Source organism: Squalius cephalus, assembly GCF_949319135.1.
Source record: "Squalius cephalus genome assembly, chromosome: 7".
Lineage (NCBI taxonomy): Eukaryota > Metazoa > Chordata > Actinopteri > Cypriniformes > Leuciscidae > Squalius > Squalius cephalus.
The window spans coordinates 19,333,748-19,359,458 of record NC_137128.1 but is presented as its reverse complement, the minus strand read 5'-3'; the positions used below and the strand labels follow the sequence as shown (position 1 = coordinate 19,359,458).

General features: G+C 37.9%; 1 protein-coding gene across 1 annotated transcript; it reads left to right on the top strand.

Annotated features, from left to right (window-relative positions):
* The first annotated feature begins 980 nt into the window (after nucleotides 1-980).
* Nucleotides 981-24,381, top strand: rgs5b (regulator of G protein signaling 5b). Its single transcript, XM_079877219.1, has 5 exons — nucleotides 981-1,334; nucleotides 22,552-22,880; nucleotides 23,124-23,269; nucleotides 23,548-23,714; nucleotides 23,814-24,381. The coding sequence occupies exons 2-5, from the start codon at nucleotides 22,837-22,839 to the stop codon at nucleotides 23,985-23,987; spliced, it is 531 nt and encodes a 176-aa protein (XP_079733345.1). The 5' UTR covers nucleotides 981-1,334; nucleotides 22,552-22,836; the 3' UTR covers nucleotides 23,988-24,381.
* Nucleotides 24,382-25,711: the final 1,330 nt, after the last annotated feature.

Sequence of the window (25,711 nt, the reverse complement as noted above, 5' to 3'; positions counted from 1 at the left end):
TCGTCAGCTGCTTCTCTGCTAAAAAGTTGCGCTTGAACACACCAAAAGGACTAAAGGCGACTGTCAACTAGCATGTGCGTTCTGCTCCTGCATATAAGTGAATATCTTTCTATCATTCAAAAAGGGAAACCGAGGGGGGGAAAAAGGGGAAACTTACCAAAATGGTAAGCGCTTGCTTACAATTTTGAATATCATCACGCTGATTACTTTCTTCATTCCAATCATGTTATTATGAAAATATTCGTGCATTTGGATGCTCCCTTAAGATGATGTAAAATTATAACAGCCTTCTGTCTGTAGCGCTTTCATCACTTTCCCTTTTATTCTCGTGCACTGACTCGTTCGCTAATGTAGAGTTTACACTGCACGATTTTAGCTCTGATCTTCACTTGCCGACAGATTTAGGAAAATCGCAGACAAATTCATGCTCATTCAAGTGAGTGACAATCACACAGTGTGCACTGCATTATCAAATCTGAGAGAATTATTTTCTCCTCCTTACAGTTTAATGAGTTAACAATGCCACAAATTATTAAAACACCAGGCTGTTAGTAAAACACATTAAACTGAGTTAATGCCTAAATAATATATTTATAGGCTACCTATATAATTTACCTTATTAATATAATTTAATTTAATTTTAAAATGCATGTATATATTGTCTCTATATTTTAATGTTTTATTCAATGATTAATAAAAATAAAAGAAAATAGAGGGAAAAAAAGCATGAAATAAATGTTAAAGCAGAAATAAGAAAGCTGTAATCTAATGTAATCTCTGGTTTAAACTCGCTCGCTCCCTGTATCAATATTTATTTAATTGTTTACATCCAAGATTTTTGTGTTACCAGCCCACAAGATGGCAGTGTTATCTCAGAACGTAAACTTTGACGCAGAGATGCGAGGGTGCATCGCTAGCGTTAGCATCATGTTAGCATTAGCAAACTCAGCTCACAAGAGACAATTATTCCGACTCCCACATTGTACAGAGCTGAATTGCAATGTGTCATGTAAAGAAAGGGGGTTAATTCAAACTGTAGCCTCACACTGCCAGATATTTAACATAAAAATAGCCTATAATATAAATTTACTTAAATCAAACTTTGTACATAACATAACAATGTAATTGTAATTACCTCATCTGTCGACAAGATGCTGGTGAATTGCAGAGCTTGTGCAAACATCCACAACGTGCTCTGCTTGGTGCTTTCTTAATTATGGTTGTCACCCCTATCATTTTTGTTGTGCTTATTTTGTTATTGAGAGGAAAGCCCAGAGCAATTCCTCTAACCATAACTCCCATCTGTGAAGACGGCATTTGGATGTTCCCTGCAGGTATTTCCAACTTTTTATATATATATATATATATACTAATAAGCAAAATACTAAAAAGAATTTTATTGGGCCTTTATTGGGGAATTATATTGGGGCTTTGAATCACGTTCAGTTTCTTTGTAACGTGTGCACAAGTTCAAGCATGAGGAATAAGTTTCTGACTGCAGTTCACTCAACGGCCACCAGTATCGCTAATAACAGGGTTTCTGAATTCTACATGCAGCTCTTTACTGTGAGACTGTCTGCAATTTAATAGAATTTAGCCAAAAAATTACTTTTGTGTTTAAGTGTGTGTCTTCATATTTGATCATATACTGACTTATTTTATGTGCCTTGTCAAGCAGTAGTAGCAACAACAACAACAACAAACTGTGTCCTCATTGGTTGTCCAACAACTGTCCAATCTACAGTGAAGGCCCTTGATAAAGGGCAGGTCTACATGAGCAATCATTTGAGAACCTCTATGAATATAAAGTAACTAATAAAATCGTTAAATCCAAGTTTTCAGGTGAGCAGTAAACTCGCAGCTCCTCGTTACATCAGATTGCTCTAAAGATCAAGGCATTTAAAGTGTCAAAGATATCAGTGAGGGACATGGGTTTAAAGTGTATGAAAACTACAATGTTGTTGATATTTTAGTTCCTGATGTTATTTTAGTTCCTGATGTTATTCCAATGTTCATATGTAATTCAAACCATATTTCAGTGTAATCAAAGTCATTCTGAAGGTAAGTTTTTACACAAATTGTTATAAGGATCTTCTAGTTGCACTCTGCTGCTCTCTGGTGGTTTCAATAGTCTACCAAGACCATCTTAAAATGAATGATTTTCTCTTGGTGATTGGTGGACTGTAGTGTGTGCTAAACATATCACTTGAGTGTTGTTTACAGAACAACCTGAGGGGCATTTACACCAGATCGAGCAGGACTATTGCTTGGAAAACACACTAACGTTGATGACCACTCAAATAACACACTATTGACTGCTGTGTGCTCTTAAAACACAGTAATTGAGCTTTTCCACCGTTTTGGCATATGGGGATATATATATAGGCCTATATAAGCTCAATTACTGTGTTTTAAGAGCACACAGCCGTGGGAATATGGTGTTTTTTGAGTGGTACTTCAAATAAGTGCCTTTCATTTGAGCTTTTTTATCCATCAAAGAATCCTGAATAAAATGTATCAAATCTTGAGCAGCAAATCAGCATTTCAGAATGATTTCTGAAGGATTGTGTGATCCAAAATTCAGCTTTGCATCACAGGAATAAATTACATTTTGAAATATATATATATATATATATATTCAATTATTTTAAATTGTAATCATATTTCACAATGTTACTGTTTTTATTGTATTTTTGATCAAATGAATGCAGTATTTTTGAGCATAAGATACTACAAAAATCCTACTAACCCCAAACTTTAAATGATAGTGTAAATTAGACAACAAAAAAGTGACATTTCATCATATGGGCAAGTTTGTCTTTTGCAACCAATCCCCAAACTCTCTTTTAAAACTGTAATTATTAGTCACAGCATTGACATTTGACATCCATATCATAGTTATTTATTATTATGAATAATAAACTCTTCAAGCATAAGCCCGGCCCATGAGTTCCAGCAACCGCAGGGAGGATGTGACATGTCACAGAAACAACATACACAGTTTTGCTTTTACACTCGTTTACAGGCTTCAGTCAAGGCTCTTATCAGTGAGCTGTTTATTTTGTGTTTAGATGTCATCTGTCAACTGAATTAATCATCTCTGCTGGTTCATTTGCCAACTGTTGTTGGTTAAACACAACTTGGTTCAGGAAATCCCTTGAGATTTGAGCTACACATAACACAGAGTGTGGGCAGGACGGTGTCTGTCACTGTCTTACTCTCAGTCTCCTATATAGGCTATTACTCATCAGATTGGGTCAAAGCGCTCTGGCTGTATCTTACTGGGGATTGTTGCGTTACACCATTGCTCTATTTGACGGAGCACTAAATTCATCCCATCTTTTGAAATTGGGAATTTACAGAGGAGGATGTGGCCAGAATATTCTCTTTAGGGACAGAAGGGCAAAGGGTTGGACCATTAAGAAGATGCAAAACTTCCTGATTTGTTGTTTTCTGAAGATAGACTGGGCTTTCCTTTGTGAAAAAGAACTCCTTTTAATACGTGTATTTATTATGGAAACATATACTTTAAAAGAATATACTTGAATGTAATGTTTTCAGAAACTCAATTGCATGTTAGTTACAATCAAATGAAAATGTGTTATACAGTAGTATAATAAATGCAATAGCTGAACTTTAGAGTGCTTTTTTGACACACCTAAGAAGGACATCTTTATATTTAATTTCATAATTACTTATGTTGTATTTGAAATATGTTGGGTAACACTTTACAAAAAGGTTCATTGGGTAACATTTAGTTTATGTATTAATTAACATGAACTAACAGGGAGCAATTTGTTACAGTATTTATTAATCTTTGTTAATGTAAGTTAATAAAAATACAGATGTTGTTTGTTCATGTTAGTTCACAGTGATGAACTAATGTTAACAAACACAACCTTTGATTTTAGTAATGTAGTAGTAAACGTTGAAATGAATATTAACTAAGATTAATAAATGCTGAAGAAATATTGTTCATTCTTAGTTCATGTTAACTAAGGTAGTTAGTACTTGAATGTCACTTCCATTGACGTATGTAGATATATTTGTAATTACACATGTGTAATGATGAAGCTGCAAATTAGCAAAATATATCAAATTTAAATGTAAAATCAAATCAAAATAACTATATGCCAAAAGATTAAATACATAATGATTTACTTTAAAGTACAACTTTTTTTAAAGTTAAAAGTTATTACAAAGTGCACTTTATAATGTATTTAATTAATTCTTTATTTACAAAAGTCTTTAATTTTGTGAATATTATGGGAAGGTACAGTTTTTAAAAAAGATACTTTTAAGTTTTGAAGTTACAAGTGCACTTTTAAAACTGTCTTCTCACTTTCCACTCAATAATGATTGTGTTCCAAGAAGCATATTTTATATAAGAAAATAAACTGACAATTTATGGAAGCCATGGGATTGCTTGCAAAACCTTTATGAGCTAAGAATAAAAACAAAACAAAATAACTCATTTTGACATGGGTACAATAACAGTGGATATATTTCACATTTCACTAGATTCCTTATTTTACAACTGAACGAATCAATGTCCAACTGTAAAATCACTCAGTAATTTAGATGATGAATTCATCTAAGGTCAGGAAGTTAATGTATTAAAGGGACAGTCCCTCTAGAGTTACATGAGGTTAAGTGTCTGGATCGAGATCACAATGGTGAACATAACCTTTTAATTATTAGTCTAGATCTTTAACTGTTACACCACAACACCCCATCTAATCAAGAATACATTTTGGTTTTCTGCAACTACCAATGTTATTAAATATCAGTGGGTGAAATATTTACATATTGACTCTCAGTTGCAAATGAAGTCGCACCAAATTTGATTTAATCGCACCAGATTCCAGGCTTTATTTAACAAACTCAGGATATTCAGAACACAGAACAGCCACGTAAACGCAACATGGCCACAGTTGTATAAAATCAAGCACCTACAGTAGGCATGCAGACTGCCTCTACAAACATTTGTGAAAGAATGGGTTGCTCTCAGGAGCTCATTGAATTCAAGCGTGATACTGTGATAGGTTGCCACCTGTGCAGTAAGTATGAAATTTCATCACTACTAAATAATCCACGGTCAACTATTAGTGGTATTATAACAAAGTGAAAGCAACTGGGAACAACAGCAACTCAGCCACGAAGTGGTAGGCCACGTAAAATTACATTGCGGGGTTAGCACATGCTGAGGCGCACAGTGCGCAGAAGTCGCCATCTTTCTGCAGAGTCAATAGCTACAGACCTCCAAACTTCGTGTGGCTTTCAGATTAGCTCAAGAACAGTGTGTAGCTCATGCTTCATGGAATCCTCTTCTTCCATTTCATATTGAGTACCTTCCGCCATTGTCGTAACTTCACATCTGGCTCCACAGCGCCTGTTAGTTTAGCTTCCAAATAAGATGGCGGATATTGCTTTTAGTTTCTGCAAGTGAAGTCCCACCAACTGATCTGTAATAGGTCTGTAGTATGAGTGGGTCCCACCCCCTGGAAAAATGAGGAATGAGTGTTTGTAGTCTCAACCCCTCTACAAAGATATGGGACTTCCTGCTTAGAATGACGCAAAATGACGATTTTTACATCATTATAAGCAGGAACCGCAACACTGAAATCCGTATTTCTCCTTTCTCCCCCTTCAGGGGAAAATGAGGGGATGAGGGAATAATGCACGACCATTCAAAAATATGACTGGGTTTCTAACGATACAAAGCTTAATGCAAATCGGTGAAGTTCTGCACATTTTAGAGTGGCCTTTTATTGTGGCCAGAGGTGCCACACCTGTGAGGTGGATGGATTATCTCAGCAAAGGAGAAGTGCTCACTAACACAGATTTAGACAGATTTGTGAACAATATTTGAGAGAAATCGGCCTTTTGTGTACATAGAAAAAGTCTTAGATCTTTGAGTTCAGCTCATGAAAAATGGGGGCAAAAACAAAAGTGTTGCGTTTATAATTTTGTTCAGTGTATATGCCTTTGTCCATATAAGGTCCAATGTCATTACAAGTTATTACTTCTATGAATTTGTTTTGGAATTTCTGCGAGAGAGCGCCCTCTGGCTTTGAGTATGAATGAAACATACATTACATGAGCGTGTTTAGCGCTCCGTAATGCTTAGTCATGAATGGACTATCTTGTCTCTTTGAATTTAAACCTATAATTATTCACGTTGGTCTATGAAAACCTCAACATGAACACACTTGTTGCAGACTGATCTCATGAAATGGCGTATGTATGACACGCCAATTCGTATTTCCATTTTTGGCGTGTTATCAACACGCATAATCGCTTTTCAGCGTGTTTATCAACGCCGTTGATTTACGTTACATTACTGTATATAAATATATATGACCTACCCCAACCGCGTCCCTAAACCTACCCATCACTCGGGTTAATACCATTTATGAGTGTTCCCCTACCATCCTAGGAAAAAAAATATTGCTCCCCAGATGTAGATATACATTTTCCTCCGTTTCGCTCGGACATTTAACGGCGTACACATACACGCGGAATCACTCTGACGTTTAACGGCGTACACATACACGCGCGTGGACATACACGCGGAAAGCTCAAAATGCGTATAAATAACACGCCACTTGACTTGAAAGTGGCGTGTATGTTTACGCAAAGTCATGATGTCATGTTGCTTGTCTGAAAAAAGTGCGAAGGATGAATGTACTGTAATGATTATGATTCGATGGACGGTGCGTGACGTCATTGTCACGGACAAACACGGAAGGATTTATGGTTTCTGGAACACCTGTGGACGATGAACGATAATTGGGGACTTTTAAAATGGGGGTTGTCGGACACTGAAGGGGAGGAGAGACTGATAAACTGTGTTTTTAACCTGCTGGGTTCACAAAGGGGATCTGTGGCGTTCGTGGTTGGCTAGCACCACCGGCGTGAAGAAAACCGGGGTCCCACTTATTGGCCTGGAGGTAGACAGTTGGGGGGAAAAATAGAAAGATAGGGAAGTAAGTGTAGGTGGACCTGGCTGGTGTAACGAGACCTTCCTACCATTACCGCGGCGAGGAAGGTTGAGTCCTCACAGTGACGGCAGGGTGTCGTCGGACGTGGACAGGGAAGTCCGAAATTATTTTAATCATTCTATATGATTTATTATGTGTGTTGTGTTGTGTCTAGCCCTTGGTGATTATTGCCTTCATGAACTGTATGTTGATTGCCTATGCTGGTTATTGTATCTAGGGCATGTGATTGGAGTTTCTAATTAAGTGTGCTTTGTCTGAGATATCACTATAGTTTGCTGTGAATTTGGAATGAGTATTTGGTTCCCTAACAAAATGTGTGTTCACGGTTTAATGAAATGAGATGACCAGTATATGTAATCAGGATAATTGAGTGAGCGAATGCCATACGGCTGCTATTGTTACTAATAAAAAAGTGTATTCCTTTGGTAATTCCTGTGTTGGAGTGTGTTTGGTGTGCTCCCCCCGGACCAGACCGGGTTAGAATTAAAGGTGGTGGCAGTATAGGTCTCAAGCCGCAAGAAGGCTTGCCAGTGGCCCCTAGTGGTGGCCAAAAATTATTACACTGGTGGCAGCGGTGGGATAGAAAGATGGCACATTGAGGTTTTGTGTCGATTATCGTAAGTTAAATGATGTCACTAGAAAAGATGCATATCCCCTTCCACGTATTGACGACGCATTAGATAGCTTAACCCATGCACAGTGGTTTTCTACTTTAGACTTAGCTAGCGGTTACTGGCAGGTCGAAGTGGACCCTATTGATCGCCCTAAAACAGCCTTCATAACAAGACAGGGGCTCTTTGAATTTAATGTTCTTCCGTTTGGGCTGTCTAATAGTCCAAGTACATTTCAAAGGCTTATGGACTTGATTCTGGCAGATTTGCAGTGGTCCGTGTGTTTAGTGTACCTAGACGATATTATAGTTTTTGGGAAGAATTTTGGGGAACATCTTCAGCGGTTGGGTCAAGTGTTGTCCCAATTGCAGGCTGCCAATCTCAAAGTAAAACCATCTAAGTGTAATCTGTTTGCCACCAAAGTACAGTACCTTGGTCATGTTATTTCGGCTGAGGGGGTTATGGCTGATCCCAGCAAAGTGGAAGCTGTACAATCGTGGCCAACCCCTAAAAATCAGACTGAGGTACGAAGCTTTTTGGGCTTAGCCTCATATTATAGACGATTCGTGAAGGGCTTTGCTGAGTTGGCTAGACCGTTACATCGGCTAACAGAAAAGGGGAGGCGATTTCAGTGGGATGATTGCTGTCAGACTGCTTTTGAGAAGTTGAAATTGTGCCTTACTACTGCTCCGGTTTTAGCCTATCCAGACCCCCAGCGTTCATTCATCCTGGATACAGATGCCAGTGATTCGGGGATTGGGGCTGTTTTGTCACAGGAAGTTGATGGGTTGGAGCGAGTGGTGGCGTATGCTAGTAGGACTTTGAGTAAACAAGAACGTAAATACGCCACCACAAAGAAGGAACTGCTTAGTGTGGTTACTTTTACCAAGTATTTCAAACATTTCCTTTTAGGGAAAGAGTTTTTGTTGCGAACGGACCACAATTCTCTTCGTTGGTTGCATAATTTTCAGGGTTTGGAAGGCCAGTTGGCCCGTTGGTTGGAACAATTAGCTGTTTTCCAATATAAAATTGTTCATCGACCAGGTAAAGACCACATTAATGCTGATGCGCTATCCAGATTACCAGCTTATTCTGGAGAGGGTGTGGCTAGCTCTGTTAGTTATGTAGAGGTAAAATCTTTACCTCAGGGTGGTGCTTTGGAACAGGGAGAGTTCTCGAATCAAGAAATTAGGGGGGTGGAAGGAGGAGAGAATGATTTGACACAAGCTCAGCATAGGGACCCAGAGTTGAGTTTGATGTTAACATTGAAGACTCAGAAAGGTAATCGACAAGCAGTTATGAAGACCTACCCATCCCTTAAGAAGTATGCCTTGGTCTGGGAGCAGATAGAGGTTAAGGGGCAGAGGTTGGTGAGGGTGTTGCCTTCAAAAATTGGTCTGAGGGCAAAAACTCAAGTTATTATTCCACAGTCTATGGTGCCAGACATTTTGAGGTTGTTGCATAATATAACTACGGGAGGCCATTTAGGAGTGCAAAAGCTACAAGAAAAGGTGAGGGGTCGTTTTTATTGGCCAGGATGGTATAAGGATGTGAAACGATGGTGTCAAGAATGTCCTGAATGTGCGGTTCATAAGGAAAACGGTCCGGTTCCCCGGGCCCCGCTTATTCCTTCTGTAACATCTCGTCCTTATGAACGAGTTGCACTTGATATATTAGGGCCCCTCCCTGAGACCCTCCTTAAAAACAAATATGTGTTGGTTGTGGGGGATTATTTTTCAAAGTGGACAGAAGCGTACCCACTCCCAAACCAGGAAGCAAAGACCGTAGCCAGAGTACTTGTAGAAGAGTGGGTGTGTCGTTATGGAACCCCTAGAAGCCTGCATTCCGACCAAGGTCGAAATTTCGAATCAAATTTGTTTGGGGAATTGTGTCGGTTACTAGGCATTAATAAGACAAGGACATCTCCATATCAGCCGCAGTCAGATGGAATGATTGAGAGGTTTAATCGTACATTGCTGTCCATGTTGTCTTTTTATGTTGAGGATAATCAGCAGAATTGGGATGTCCTTTTGCCTTATGTAATGATGGCTTATAGAAGTAGTGTTCATTCCAGTACTGGCTTTACCCCATATAAAGTTTTATTTGGGCAGGAGATGGTTTTGCCTATTGATGTCATGATGGACGTAGATGGACAAGAGCGATTTGCAACCGTGAATGAGTATGTGAAGGGGGTAGCTGAAAGCCTGGCAACTGTAGTTGGGGCAGTGAAAAATCATCAGGCTAGAGCCTCGGAACATCAAAAGTTGCATTTTGACTTTAAAGCCAGGTTTCAGTATTATTCAGAGGGTGAGTTGGTGTGGCTAAAGAATAAGGCCAGGAAGAAGGGGGTGAGCCCAAAATTGCAGAAACGGTTTAAGGGCCCCTATAAGGTGTTGGAGAAGGTATCTGAAGTGTTGTATCGGATACAACCAGAGGCAGGAGGTATAGATCATGTGGTGCATTTTAATCAGCTGAAACCTTATGTCCCTTCTATGGTTGCAGAGTCTGGGGGTGGCTATACAAAAGCCAAAGCTGACCAGGAGATTACATCTGCCCAGACTACGGGGAGGAAGGAAAGGGGTCCAGGCTTTGGGTCTACTTGGGTGTTTCGACGATCACGGCCACCTGATGTTCCTGTTGCTGTTGGGGACGTCCATTCATCTGCTTCTTCTGGTGTCGCGGACGAATTTCAGTTGGCTATTTCACCTGCTGCTGGAGTACCTGCTTCACCTGGGCGGTCGGCTGCTATCGGGGGATCCCAAGCATCGCAGCTTTTTATTGAGGCTGAGCTGCCCTCTGCTTTGGCAGAAGCTCCAGTGGTGGACAGTGGTTGCCCCCCTGTGTCTCCGGCTACAGTGAGAGAGCCTCCCTTACCTGCTGGATCTACGGTTGCGGAGGGGGCTAGCAGGAGTGATCTGTTTGCGGCTGGGGGGAAATTGTCCACACCAACGATATCTATTACAGAGGGGGGCCGTCCCCTACGAATAAGAAAACCCCCTGTGTGGTTTAAGGATTATGATGGAGCTGTTTAGGGACTCGAGGACGAGTCCCATTTTTCAAGAGGGGAAGTAGTGTAATGATTATGATTCGATGGACGGTGCGTGACGTCATTGTCACGGACAAACACGGAAGGATTTATGGTTTCTGGAACACCTGTGGACGATGAACGATAATTGGGGACTTTTAAAATGGGGGTTGTCGGACACTGAAGGGGAGGAGAGACTGATAAACTGTGTTTTTAACCTGCTGGGTTCACAAAGGGGATCTGTGGCGTTCGTGGTTGGCTAGCACCACCGGCGTGAAGAAAACCGGGGTCCCACTTATTGGCCTGGAGGTAGACAGTTGGGGGGAAAAATAGAAAGATAGGGAAGTAAGTGTAGGTGGACCTGGCTGGTGTAACGAGACCTTCCTACCATTACCGCGGCGAGGAAGGTTGAGTCCTCACAGTGACGGCAGGGTGTCGTCGGACGTGGACAGGGAAGTCCGAAATTATTTTAATCATTCTATATGATTTATTATGTGTGTTGTGTTGTGTCTAGCCCTTGGTGATTATTGCCTTCATGAACTGTATGTTGATTGCCTATGCTGGTTATTGTATCTAGGGCATGTGATTGGAGTTTCTAATTAAGTGTGCTTTGTCTGAGATATCACTATAGTTTGCTGTGAATTTGGAATGAGTATTTGGTTCCCTAACAAAATGTGTGTTCACGGTTTAATGAAATGAGATGACCAGTATATGTAATCAGGATAATTGAGTGAGCGAATGCCATACGGCTGCTATTGTTACTAATAAAAAAGTGTATTCCTTTGGTAATTCCTGTGTTGGAGTGTGTTTGGTGTGCTCCCCCCGGACCAGACCGGGTTAGAATTAAAGGTGGTGGCAGTATAGGTCTCAAGCCGCAAGAAGGCTTGCCAGTGGCCCCTAGTGGTGGCCAAAAATTATTACAGTACATTTTATTAAAAGTGCCCCCGGCCCATGTCCTACGCCCATGATTGGGAGAATTAATTAATTTGAAGAAAATGTTCATTTAAAAAGTTAATTTAATGCCTACATAGGTGGAATGATCTCTAGAAAAAGACGATCACGCAACGATGTGTCACGAATAAACCCATTGCCCCATTTTGCCCTTACTAGCTGCTGGAGAGTCACAGTTTGCTGTCATAGAGACAGAAATATATGTGTGAATATGCAACACTTTTTTGTTCTTTCTTCTAATAAAACCAGCTTGCTTAAGCTTTAGCTTTGTGATGAAGCCAATCTCAGCATTAAAAAGAAATATCAGTGCTCAACCGGCACAAGTATTACAATGTTCCCAATTAAGTGTTATGTATGAAAACATCCTGTGGTGAGGCCATTTTCATTTGTTGGCCTGTTATCTTTCCAGGTATCTCTGGGAGTGCTTAATTCTGCAGAAAACTGAGGAAGATTGATATACTTAATGCAGACCACTGTTCTATTCAAAGACCCCTGCTGTTCTTCACTGAAAAACCCAGTGTTTCATTCTCTATTGCCATAAAATGTCATGCTGAGAATATGCTTTGGGTGGAAGATACACACTATTAGAAAAATACACATACATGTATATTTTATATTAAATCCTGAAGGCAGAAAGACATTAGAGCACAATTTTTACCCCAAGAACCTGTTCATACTAGCAAATTATATTTACTTTTATTGAAGTAACCTAATTTGTCAGGTTAATTTATTCAGATTATCCAGCAGAGTTCCTGCTCTAATCTGATCTGTTACTGTTCCTCCAGTTACACAATTGGAGATTCATATTTTTAGCAACAAGACCCTTTGAACCTTCATATTTTAAAACCTCTTCTGGCAGATTTGAGGGAAAGTTGAAATTTCTTTAGGCCCACAGTTTCTGGGACAATTGCCAGTTTAAGACGGCTGTATTCCCATAAGTCTGCACTTCTTCCAGTTAAAGTCCAGTTATCCAGAATGTTGGGCAAATCCAATATTCTTTTGAAGAGTAGCATGGGCAATCCCCACAGACGTCCATTCTCATGTCATTGTCTACATCCTGTTCATCATAATCTGAATCATATTGAATTCACGTATTTTCTGTGGCTTTTTAACTGAACTCATTCAAGGATTCTGAAGGGTAATTTTTTATCTGAAGTCAGTTTGGAAATTTGTCAAAACAAAATACTGGGGTGACAAGCGTCTTTATGAGTGAGTCAGTGAATTATTCATTCAAACGATTTGTTCAGAAACATCATTCAGTAATGAAACATGTAGTCAAGATAGTCGTCGCACGATTCCTAGATTTAGGTCTGCGGTGACCTCGGAAGTCGAAGAAAGGCGCCTTCGGGTCTGTTGTTGCATGCCAAAGTATCCCATAACTCCTATACAAGACTTGCACAGAACATCCAACTCACACACAAAAGCATAGGGAATAGCAGTTTCCTCAAGGTTGCAGAGGGCCTGAGCTAACTATCATCAGGACCATTGGTGTAGTGCAGGGTATACGCAGGTATACGGCTTCCCACTTCTATATCCACTTCTTTTTCAGTCGGCATTGCATATACCACTTCTAAATCCCCTCTGATGTACATCTTTTAGTAGCTAATCCAATCTCATGTGAATAAAAAACACCCAGTAAAGACAGTGATGCAGTGATCCCTTGATTCCCCCACCCCCACGCGCATTGTCAGTCTGACAATGCCCAACGCCAGATTGGATCAGAGCACTGTCAATCACTGCCTGATTTGCTGCCTGGCATTTTGGTAATGCTCAACGCCATTTTTAAAAATGGCCTTTAGAATATTTAAAGAATTAATAAGAAAGATGAAGCGAACTACTCAAAAAAAAAAAAATTCAGAATAACAAACGACCTTGCAACGCTACATTTGGTGCTGCTAGCTAACGATAGCCAAGCGACAGCGTCCACGCCCGCTCCATTCCCAACCCCAGTCAGAGATGATGCCGACAGTGACAGATATGCTGCCTTTTCAACTACAACTTCGAATGAAGACGTCAACCAAGGTGAGCACTTTTTAATAGCAGGACCTTGTAAATTTTGTTAATAACATACGTCAGGCCTCGAAATGACCATTTGCCCATCACTGTGTGACACAGTGTGTGTCATAGGAGAAACAATCAGTTGGAGTAGAGCTGCACAATTCTGGATAAGTTGAGAATCACGACTTAAATTTTTACATTACATTTTAATGAATGATTCAATAACTCATTCATAAAGACTTCACTTGTTTGATTACTGGATGATTCAGTGTTTTTGAACGAATCTCTTGAATGAATGATTCAATGACTCTCTCATAAAGACTTCACTTGTTTCATTACTGGATTTTTTTATGAATCTCTTGAATGAATGATTCAATGACTCACTCATAAAGACGTCACTTGTTTGATTACTGGATGATTCAGTGTTTTTGAACGAATCTCTTGAATGAATGATTCAATGACAAATACATTTAGATTTCGCATTGTTTGTAAACTCTGGTTGACTCAATAATATGCCAATTCAGAGTTCTTCACATTGCGTGTAACTGACTGTTAAATGTTTAGAGAGCCTAATTACGCCACTGCTGAATGTCACAGTTTGTGACACAATTAAACCATTTAGTGACCACTTGTGCGTGGAAGGGGGATTTTCATTAAGAGAGAAAGATGAAGTTGAAAACTTAAAATTTTCTTTTTTTTTACCTGGCCCAAGAAAATGCATCCCACACCACAAGAGCGCCTGCTTTCAATATAATATGCATTACTTGAATGCTTTCATTATTTTGACAGCTACCTGAAATTCTCATGGCAATGAACTCAATTTAGTAATATTCAGGTTTTTGGTAATTGTTTCATTTGTTACATTTATAGCCCAAAATAACATTTATATAGTACATATATAAATGTTAATTACATATTATACAGTTACATTTATAGCCCATAATAATTCAATCACTCATGTTGGTGTATTTATTTATTTATTTTTTATGTCGATACTAATAATGACTGCCCAGACCTGTGGACAGACAAAAAGAAGATTTTAAATCTGTGCAAGCGATTTAACTTGTGCACAGACCAAGCAGATAGTGTAGGCCAGAGTGTGCCACCATTATAAGTTTACACTATCTGTTGAAACTACTGGCGCAGACTACTTGCAAGGTGAGAGAATAGTTGTCCAATTTTCATGTGTGGATGGACTAAGCAATAGTCACTCAAAATCATAGCTCAAAATTCATAATTATTTATGAATAGTCTCCTATAGTCGGTGGGCCAGTATTAATTGCAAAACTGCACCTCTGTGTCAAATTTCATAATGATCCTTTCTCCTTGAAGTCAAGCAGCGAAAGTTTAGTGCAAATACTGGCCCATTTTGGGGTGAACTAATATGCAAGACTAGTCTTACATGTCACTGTTTATAACACAGAGCGTTCATCCTTTGCTGGGACGCTTAAAAAAATATTGGGGGCATAAATTAAGAGTATATCCACTTCTGCAGGCACCACTACATCACTGATTAGGACAAACTACCAAAACATACTGATAATACATTCCCTCCTCAGGAAGAAGTACAGATAATATTCACTTTATTCTCTAGAGAAATACACATGAAAGAGGTACAATTCTGTAAATCAGGTGAAGTCACATATAGTTGGACCCCTGTAACCTTAAAGGAGAACTCCGGTCAATTTTAACATTGAGCTCATTTTTTTGTAAATTTGGAGTGCTGTCAATACAGAGAACAACGACAAAAATCGGTGTTGCCTACACCGTGTTATCCTCTTTTTAAAATTTGCACCCTGTTGACTTCAATGGGGAAAGTTTTAAACCTGCTTTTAGCCTCTTAACATCCTTGATGTGTCATTACAAGTGCACCAGCCATGTGAGTGATTCCTTTAGAGTGAACGCGGGTGAATCTGACTGCAGTAGATGTGAAAGATATGAATAAAAATGATGTTATTTCAGCCAACGCTCATACCTGTATTTACTTCCTGTTTTCGGTCGAAGTCCACAGTAATCGATTGTCGAGTTCACGCGCATAGGTTTAGTACGTACGATCATACGCCCGAACTCGACAATCGACTACTGTGGACTTCAGCCGAAAACAGGAAGTAAATACAGGTATGAGCGTTGGCTGAAATAACATCATTTTTATTCATATCTTTCACATCTACTGCAGTCAGACTCACTCGTGTTCACTCAGAAGGAATCACTCACATTTTCTGTGCACTTGTAATGACACATCAAGGATGTTAAGAGGCTAAAAGCAGGTTTAAAACTTGCCCCATTGAAGTCAACAGGGTGCAAATTTTAAAAAGAGGATAACACGGTGTAGGCAACAAAGATTTGTGTCGTTGTTCTCTGTACTGACAGCACTCCAAATTTACAAAAAAATTAGCGCAATGTTAAAATTGACCGGAGTTCTCGTCAGCTAGAAACAGATATATGGATGACACATGTTGAGGGCCTTTCTCAACAAAACAAAACATCTTTCCATATTTCATTTCTAAATGAGCAAGCACTGTTACTGCATTCAGTTATCAAATACATGCATAGAGAATACATGAAAAGAACATAATCACACTGGTAACTTCTATAACAAAGTAAAATCTCATAAGTCTAGAAAAATCATTCACTCATGTGATGTTTAGAAGGAAAAACTATTGATTAATACCTTGATTATAATCACTCATTACATATATGTTGAAGCAGCAGTGGATTCCAATCCACCCCCTTCAGAGTTAATTACTGAATCACACACTCATCTGAATCATTCAAATTCACTGATTCATTCACAGAAACTGTTTGAAATCATTTGCGGAGTAAAAACAGACAAAGTTACTGGCAATTTGTGTGTTGCAGTAGAACGTCATGCACTTTCAGAAAAAAAGGTACAAAAGCTGTCACTGTGGCGGTACCTTTTCAAAAGGTACACCTTTGTACCTAAAGAGTGCATATTAGTCCCTCAAAGATACATATTGGTACCAAAAGTGTACATATTAGTACCTAAATGGTACATAGTACCCTTTTGAAAGGTACTGTCCCAGTGACAGCTTTTGTACCTTTTTTTCTGAGAGTGTGGGTTGCAATCTCTTAATTACTGTTTCAACATGGCATGAACGAAGCATAAGCTCATTGTTTTGGTTCAGGAGGAACTGTAAAAGTGGCTGCTGTTTGTTTGTGGCCCTCAGTGACTACTGTCTACAACTACCCTACATTTAATCATTACTGACTGATACTATTCATGTTTGATATATGATTTAAATCATCTGAGGAAAGGTCTGTTCATTTGATACACTTTATAGATTTGGCAACCATTTGTTAAACTCTGTTGTGAAAAGAAATGTCAGAAAATGAGCGGTGATTATATTTTCCCAAGGGAAATTCTGTTGAATGTGCCATCATGACAATGACAATGTGCCATCATGTGTTTGTGGGGGTTTAAATATCTATTTAGTCAACAAGTACTTAAAACAATGACTAGTGTTGGTGTAAAACACTAGGCCTACACATTATTTCCATATCAGATACTTCACAGTATACAGAAAGAACCAGTAAATACTTTCTCATTTTTTTTTTAGAAACATGCAGTCCAAAATGAATTTTAAACATGCTCAAACCATGACACTTTCCTGTGTTCAGTTTGTTGAAAATAGCATTTAAAAAGTCCTTGCTACAAAGGTACACATATCTAAAGCATTATAGCTGACACATATCTAGTGCAAGTGTTTTGGTTCTCATGTATAACAGACGAAGGCTAGCTTTCTTTTGAATTAATAAAGTAATATGTGAAATGAAAGAGAAAATAGGTGCATTATAAGTATCTTTGGCCTATATTTTTTATTGAATTTGATGAAATCGATTTTCCTGCCTTCATACAGAACAATGTACTGACCTATATAGTGTCTATTATACGATATGTTTTTATTATTAATATAGTGTCATTAGATTAGAAAATTGTTTGGTATTGGTTTATTTATAGTTATCAGGGCTGGGCTTATGAGGACATACTATGCTCCATAAAAATCATGACGACATTCCATATTGATCTTCATGTGACCCAATTATAGTTGTGAAAAAAGGAGCTCTTATTTACTCACGTCTTGGCGCCACATCCCACATCCTTTTTAGCTCAACAGATATTTCATTCAAAATTGATGAGCTATTTACAAAGTAACCTCATTATACAACCTATAACCTAGAAATGGGCAAAACATAAAATCAATATGATGTGGCCGTCACATCAGTATCTGTTTATCAAGACTGTATATTGTGCAGTTGAATTGTTCCCATAAGTTGAGCCAAATTTCAGAGAGCCATTGTGGTTCACAATTCCTTGTTAATTATTTCCATTGTTAAACGGAAATGGGAAACCAAACTCCAGGGACGTGCAGCTTTCCGGCAACAGCAACAATAAGCTTAGCTGTGTGCAAGATAGAGATCCAAATAATCAGCTAAACAGCTAGGAGCAGGTACAGCTATAATAACCTACTGAACTAAGTACAAATTGTATCTTTCTGTAAATTGCCAAGACCACCTGAAAAAAGATTTGCTTCCTAAATCACAAAAACAAAAAGTTAACTGTGAGATCAAGTGTAAAATTAGAAATGAATGCACATTGTGAGAAATAAAGCTGCAATTATGAGAAAGAAATACAAAATTATGAGATATAAAGTTGCAAATGAGGAAAAAGTTGTGATGTGAGATGTCACACTGCAAGAAACAGCACTATTATGAAACAGAAAGCCTTAATTGTGAGAGAAACATTTGCAATTATGAGAAATAAAGTCAATTCTCAGAGAAAAAAATTGCAATGAGCTATAAAGTCACATTGCGAAAAATAGTAACAATTATGAGAAAAAACCACTGAAATTGTCAAAATCCTCAGTCCCCAGACCAGTCATTCACTGTAAAAAGTGAACAGTTGGATCAACTTAAAAAATTACTTCAATTGGTAACACCTAAAGAATTTAAGTTGAGAAAACTTAAATTCTTTAGGTGTTACCAATTGAAGTAATTTTTTAAGTTGATCCAACTGTTCACTTTTTACAGTGTTGCGCACTACATTTCCCATAATCCCTCACACCTGCACACACTTCACAATCATCCACACATCATTCTCCCTCATCAGCTCCACTCCATTTAAGCAGTCACGCTCCACATCACAAGGTCTGGTCTCGTCGTTCATCCCTGAAAACTTACCTGACAACCGACCTGTGGATACTTACCTGTGCGATCCCGTCTCAAACTTTCACTTCTTCTGTCTTCATCTTATCTTCAAGCCACACAGCCTTCAAGTTACCTGTTATCTCTGCCTGCAAACAGATAAGAACAGTCATTACCCTGCCAGTATCATCTCAGCGATCTACCTTCCAGTTACTCGCCGGTTTACATATGTGTGTCTCAAACTCAGTTTGGATTTTACCTTTTTGTCTGCACTCTTCTGTTCCATGACCGATATTGTGAGACACAAATGTTGCAATTATGAGAAACAGTCACTATTATGACTAATAAAGACGCAATTGTTAGATACAGAGTTGCAATTATGCAATTATTTTCTCTTAAGTGAATGAGCTTCCACAGGAAACACATTTTTGGTGACTGTTTATGACCATTTGTATCATAATGACAAATCTAGATCTTGAATGACAACTCTAAAATCTTGTTTTTTGAAATTATATTTTCACACATATAATATTTTCCACATGACTTTGCAGGGTGTAATATTATTATTATTATTATTTGCCTGGGCATTATAGCAAAGAAAACATGTTTACATCCAGAGTGACAGTGGACAGATGGGGACGTGTCTCAATAAGACATGCCACAGCTGGCCAGAGACACTCGCTGTAACACTCTGTCCCCAAAAACACTGACCTTTGATTGAGCATGTAAACAGAGCACAACATATTTTTGTCATCCAAATTAATGTAATAAAGTTCACAGTTGCTGGAATCAAATATCGGGCACTGAGAAGTCAGTAAACAGAGCATGTTATTGCTAATGGAGATGTTTACAGGTTGCTTTAAGAAAATATCGAATGAGATTGCATTGTTATTGTTTCTCTTTTGCTTAAAGTCACCATGAAATCAAAATTGACAATTCTTATTTTTTATGGAACATTGCAGTGTTTGTTATGAATTATTTATCTGTGCACATCATTATGTTTTAAAATTCATGTAAACAAAATTCAAATATCTTTAATCAAAATAACTTCCCCTCCCTCTTGCAGCTCATCTCTTCTCTTCTCTGATGATGTGTTTACTGGCGTGAGGGCAGGACAACCTGTCAATCACATGACATCACAGCAATAGCAAACCACAACAATTCAATTAATTCCTGATTCTACTTTTTTTCTTTTTTTTTTTCTTGTTCGAAAAACCATTTCACTTGGATATTCATCACAATAAGGGAGAAAAGACAACGCTATCACACGACCAATTCGTACGAATTCGTACGAGTGATAAAAAAGTGGCTAATTCGTACGAATTCGTACGACCTCACTCGTACGAATTTGTACGATTTGTCTAAACCCACGTGATGGGTAGGTTTAGGGGCGGGGTCAGGGGTAGGTCATTCGTATGAATTCATACGAATTGGGCAATTCGTAAAATATGTACGATTTAGCAAAAATCGTACGAATTCGTACGAGTGAGGTCGTATGAATTCCTACGAATTAGCCACCTCGTAGAATTCGTACGAATTGCCGTGAGATCAGGCTGGAAAAGACTGTATTTCATGACGACTTTAAATCTAAAAACAGTAACCTTACAATTCTTACAGTACCTCAAAGATGTATTTCTGCTTTATCTAACACATTCATGGTTTAACCTAAAGTAGTCAAGTTGACCCTAGTGAAAAACAAATATACTTAAATGTATTTGAAATGCATTTATTGTATGCGAAGTATACTACAAATACATTTACATATTTATGTACTTAATATACACTGAACAAAATTATAAACGCAACACTTTTGTTTTTGCCCCCATTTTTCATGAGCTGAACTCAAAGATCTAAGACTTTTTCTATGTACACAAAAGGCCTATTTCTCTCAAATATTGTTCACAAATCTGTCAAATCTGTGTTAGTGAGCACTTCTCCTTTGCCGAGATGATCCATCCCCCTCACAGGTGTGGCATATCAAGATGCTGATTAGGCAGCATGATTATTGCACAGGTGTGCCTTAGGCTGGCCACAATAAAAGGCCACTCTAAACTGTGCAGGTTTGTACTTTTGGTATACTAAAATGGCATACTTAAAGTCTGCTAAATTGAAACAACTAATTTTGTGCTTAATGCTTATCCAGAAATAGTGCTGAGGTCCAACTAAAGATATACTTAATATATTTGATTGTGCTAAAGTGGATCTATTGCACCCTTTAGCGTCCATATGAGACGCATAACCCTACCACAGACCTAAACCTACCCAACCGAAGCGTCTCATATTGACGCTAAGGGTGCTTTGTGCGTCGGATATTGACGCTTTCGAAAGCGTCAGTTATATGACGCCTAAACCTACCCATAACCGAAGCGTCACATATGGACGCTAAAGGGTGCTTTGAGCGTCAGATATTGAAGCATGGTTGAAAGTGACAAAAAGTGACGTCTTGGGTATGAGAATGTGTTGGTATACTTGATACACTTTAAATATCCTGCATTTAAAGATATTCTACAGAGATCATACTATCCTTAATAATAGTGATATTAAAACACATTTTAAGGCTTAATATTAAGAAATGTGCATTGTGCAATAAAGTTTCATTAGAATTATATCAGTAACTCTCAAGCGATATGTTAGTAAATATGTTAATGGATTTGTTGTATACTTAAATAAATGTATCTTAAACAGATTTTGGTATAGGTTTTTTTTTTTTTCACTAGGGGATTTATTCATATTAAATAATATTTTTGATTTGAATAAAAACAGTTAGTTTATACATTACAACATAATACATATTTTCTTTTTAATTTTTCTGACCTTTTTTTGTTGTTGTTGTTGTTGGTTAAAGTATATAAAAAAAACAACCTCAGAGCTACATTTTCCTCTGAGATAATACTCATTGCTTAGCAAAAGAAATCAAGAAGCATTTCCTCCCAGCATGATAAATATTTGATTTGAAAAATCACATGAGGTTACATTAGATCTTTTGCTTTGATCCAAAAAAACAAAAAACATTTGGAACAAAGGAAATCATAATCAACATATCAACTGAACAGATTTCCCATTTCATTCTCAATTACGATGACTTCTGCCACATATTCTCCATCTCTATTTCCTGTTTTTACGACAATGCTTTAAAGACCCTTCACTCGAATGCTAGACGGGTTCACACAGAGTAAGTCCGTGACATCAGCAGGGGTTGTAAGGCGCGTGGGTGGGCTTCCTCCTGTCTACTGAAATCCCCCCATCACTTCCTGTATGCAGAAAAAGGCCCCATTTGCGCACACATGTGGTTGGAATACATTTCCACGTAAAACATTAGCCTATAGTTATTTAATAATGACTTTGTGTAGGTACCCTATACATCTACATCAATACAAATTATCTCTTTGATCTATAAAATTATTCATAGTTACAGTATTTAACCAACTGATAAAACATGCAAAGTTATAAAAATAAATATTGTGGTTTCACACAGTGGCATCAGAAATTCAAAGAGGGCTTGCTCACCCAAATTGGAAAATTCTGTCATTTACTCACGCACATAAAACAAAAGATATTTTGAAGAACTCTTTTTTTTTTATATACTGTGAAAGTCAATGAGGTCCAAAAACAACAATAGAAAATGCAAATTGCAAAAAGCACTTAAATCCATTTCTTTTATTTTCTTTTTTTTTTTTTCTTCTTCTTCTTTTTTTTCACATATAAAAATAAATTCATAGAGGTTTAGAATTATGACAGAATTTTCCTTTTTGGGTTTATTATTCAATAAAAGTTTGAAACATGTCCAATCCATTTCCAGTGTTTTATGCAACAAATTGAGTAAATCAGAGGGAAAAAAAAATCTTTGACATTGCTTTCTACTGGAAATGATTCCCTGAAGACCAAAGGCTGCTTGAAGGGCAGAAACACCCCCTCCCTCCACAGCTTGCGTTTCATTGGCTGAGCCAAGTGATGTCATGGAGGGTGAAACTACATAAATAGCCCAGCACTGCTGACATTTAAGACAGAATCAAAAGTCTCAGACAACAGTAACTATTAGACAGCCACTTGTGGAGCATAGTAGGAAATCTTTGGACCTGCTAACATGTGCCGAGCACTAGAGCGTCTGCCAACCACCTGTCTGGAAAGGTATGTTTCATATGTATTTATATATATATAAAAAAAAAGCTCAAATGTCATTATTTTCTTTTTAACTAGACCTTAGTTTAAGTATAGCTTTAAGTCTAAATTTTTAAATGATAATATTATATTTTATTTGAATATTTATAAAATAACTTCAATAATTATTCAATTCAATAATAATATAGCCTATGTCTTTTTATCAATTATAAGTACTTTCCCCCAATTAAATGATTATTTTGTTCCTTACAGGGCAAAGGAACTCACGACTCGGTTTGGGAATTTTCTGCTAAAGCAAGAGCTTAATATCATGGGTCACTCAAAAAAAACTACCAAGCTAACTCTGGAGGACAGACAAAAATGGAGCCAGTCTTTCCATGAACTCCTGCTTCACAAAGGTGAGTTTATATCAGTGGGAACGGTGCACTGAGAAAAAAAAATGGTAACATTTCAATTAACTTGTTCAAATAAAAAAAAACACTATTTAGAATCACTAAATCAACCTAAATGCATTAACTTACACCAACAAAACTAACTTCATAGGTTAAATAAGGTAAAAATGGCTCTTTAAGGTATATACAATTGCAGGTTACCACTTTTTACAGTTGCAATATTAAAGCACACCATTCTCAGGCTGTAGGATGAAAGCTAATGTTTTCTTCATGTTTCTTTGCAGACGGACTGTACGCTTTCACAGCTTTCCTGTCATCTGAGTACAGTGAAGAAAATATCGCTTTCTATTTGGCCTGTGAGGACTACAGGAACACGAAGACCTCCTCAAAGCTGTGCTCCAAGGCCAGGAATATCTATGAGGAGTTCATCTGCTCTGACGCACCGAGAGAGGTAAATATCCTAAGAACATAAATAGCGCAGAAGACTCACTCTTAATAAAAAATGTCATGAATAAGTCTAATGGCAAATCCTTTCTCTGCATATTTTCAGGTTAATCTTGATCACGAAACTAAAACAATCACTTTGAACAATATGGAACAACCCACCCTGTCGTGCTTCAACCTTGCCCAGAGTAAAATTTACACCCTCATGGAGAAAGACTGCTACCCTCGTTTCCTCAAGTCAACAGTCTACCAGGAACTAATCACACAACATTTGGGTTAAATTACCCATGGCCACTCTGAAGACAGCAGCAGCGGAATGCGTCCCAGATAAACACGGCATTTGTGGGACAGTCAGTGAACCATCTGAACCAGTTTCTTGAGGTTCAGGAGGACGGAACAGAACCAAAGCCAGACTGGAAGGCCTTGGGCATTAAAGAACATTCATTCTATGAACACAGCAATGGAGCACACAGGCAGATCAAGGTTGTAGCACTGGATAATAACTGTGAAAGTGGAACGTCTTTTGCACATTTATGTCAAACTAATTCTGTGTGTGTATTTTTGTATTGCCTATGAGTATTTATTGAAAATAGTGTTATTTATATTTGATGAACAATTGTGGGTTATTTATTGAACTTCGAGTGAAAAAAAACTTGAATAAATTTTTTACATTCAAACATTTGTCTTCAGCAAACCTTTTTTGAATAATTATTACTCATTTTAGAAATGTGGAATATATTGTAGTTATATAATATTGTTTTATTTATTTATTTTGCTTTTGGATTTGATTTGATTTTGCTTTTGAATATTTTTATTTTATTATTTTATTTTATTTTCTGTGCAGCTAAATGGAAATGGATGAATTAAAAGGGATAGATCACCCAAAAATTAAACAAAATACACATAAAATCCAAAAAGCAAAATAGAATAAAATAAAATCCAAAAAGTAAATAAAAAATAAACCTATATTGGTGGGATATGCGAGAAGAGAAAATGGGGATGCCTCTTACATATTTTATTATGACATTAAAGGGATAGGTCACCCCCCCCCCCCCCCCAAAAAAAATACAAATGTATTCCAAACCTGTATGAGTGTCTTTCTTCTGCTGAACACAAAAGAAGATATTTTGAAATGTTGGTCGAACATTTGAAGGCAGTTTTTCCTACTATTGAAGTCAATGGGTGCCGTAAACTGTCTGTTTACCAATACTTCAAAATATCTTCTTTTGTGTTCATCAGAAGAAAGACACTCATACAGGTTTGGAACAACTTGAGGAATAAATGATGACAACATTTTAATTTGGGGGTAAACTATGCCTTTAATGTCATAATAAAATTGTAAGAGGCATCCCCATTTTCTCTTCCCACATATCCCACTAACATAGTCTTATTTGTTTTCTTTACGTTTTGGATTTGATTTTATTCTATTTTGCTTTTTGTATTTTATGTGCAGCTGTCATAATGAAATACGTCATATACATCCCCCTCTGCACTTCCTCTCCCCACACATCCCACTCACATGGGTTAATGGAGGCTCTTAGTCACCTTCACCACACAATGCCTGGCGCCTTTCTCAATGAGCCTCATAAAGACTAAATCTACTCTATTCAGATACATGCATAATTCACAGCTACCAACAGGATAATTCATTTTTTTCCAGAATATACAGACAACCAGAGGTGTTTTTTCCAGGAAATCTCTGTGGAGCTGAGGCTGGTTTCCATGGCGACCGCGTGGTCCACTCATCTCACCCACTCCACGCCTCTGCAGGATCCTGTTTACCCTCTGTTGTGATGGCACTGAGATGCTTCAGCCGCCCACTCTGAGTCACCTGCTCTGCACCCCCTTCATGCTGCCCTTTAAAACCCTATGAAGACCACAGTAGAGGCAATCATTCTCACGATTAAGATATGAATAATGAAAACTGGTTCAATATTGCTTGTAGTAAAGACTATATTCTAAGAATCTTGTGAAAATGTACCATATTTTTAATCCTTTTTTAAA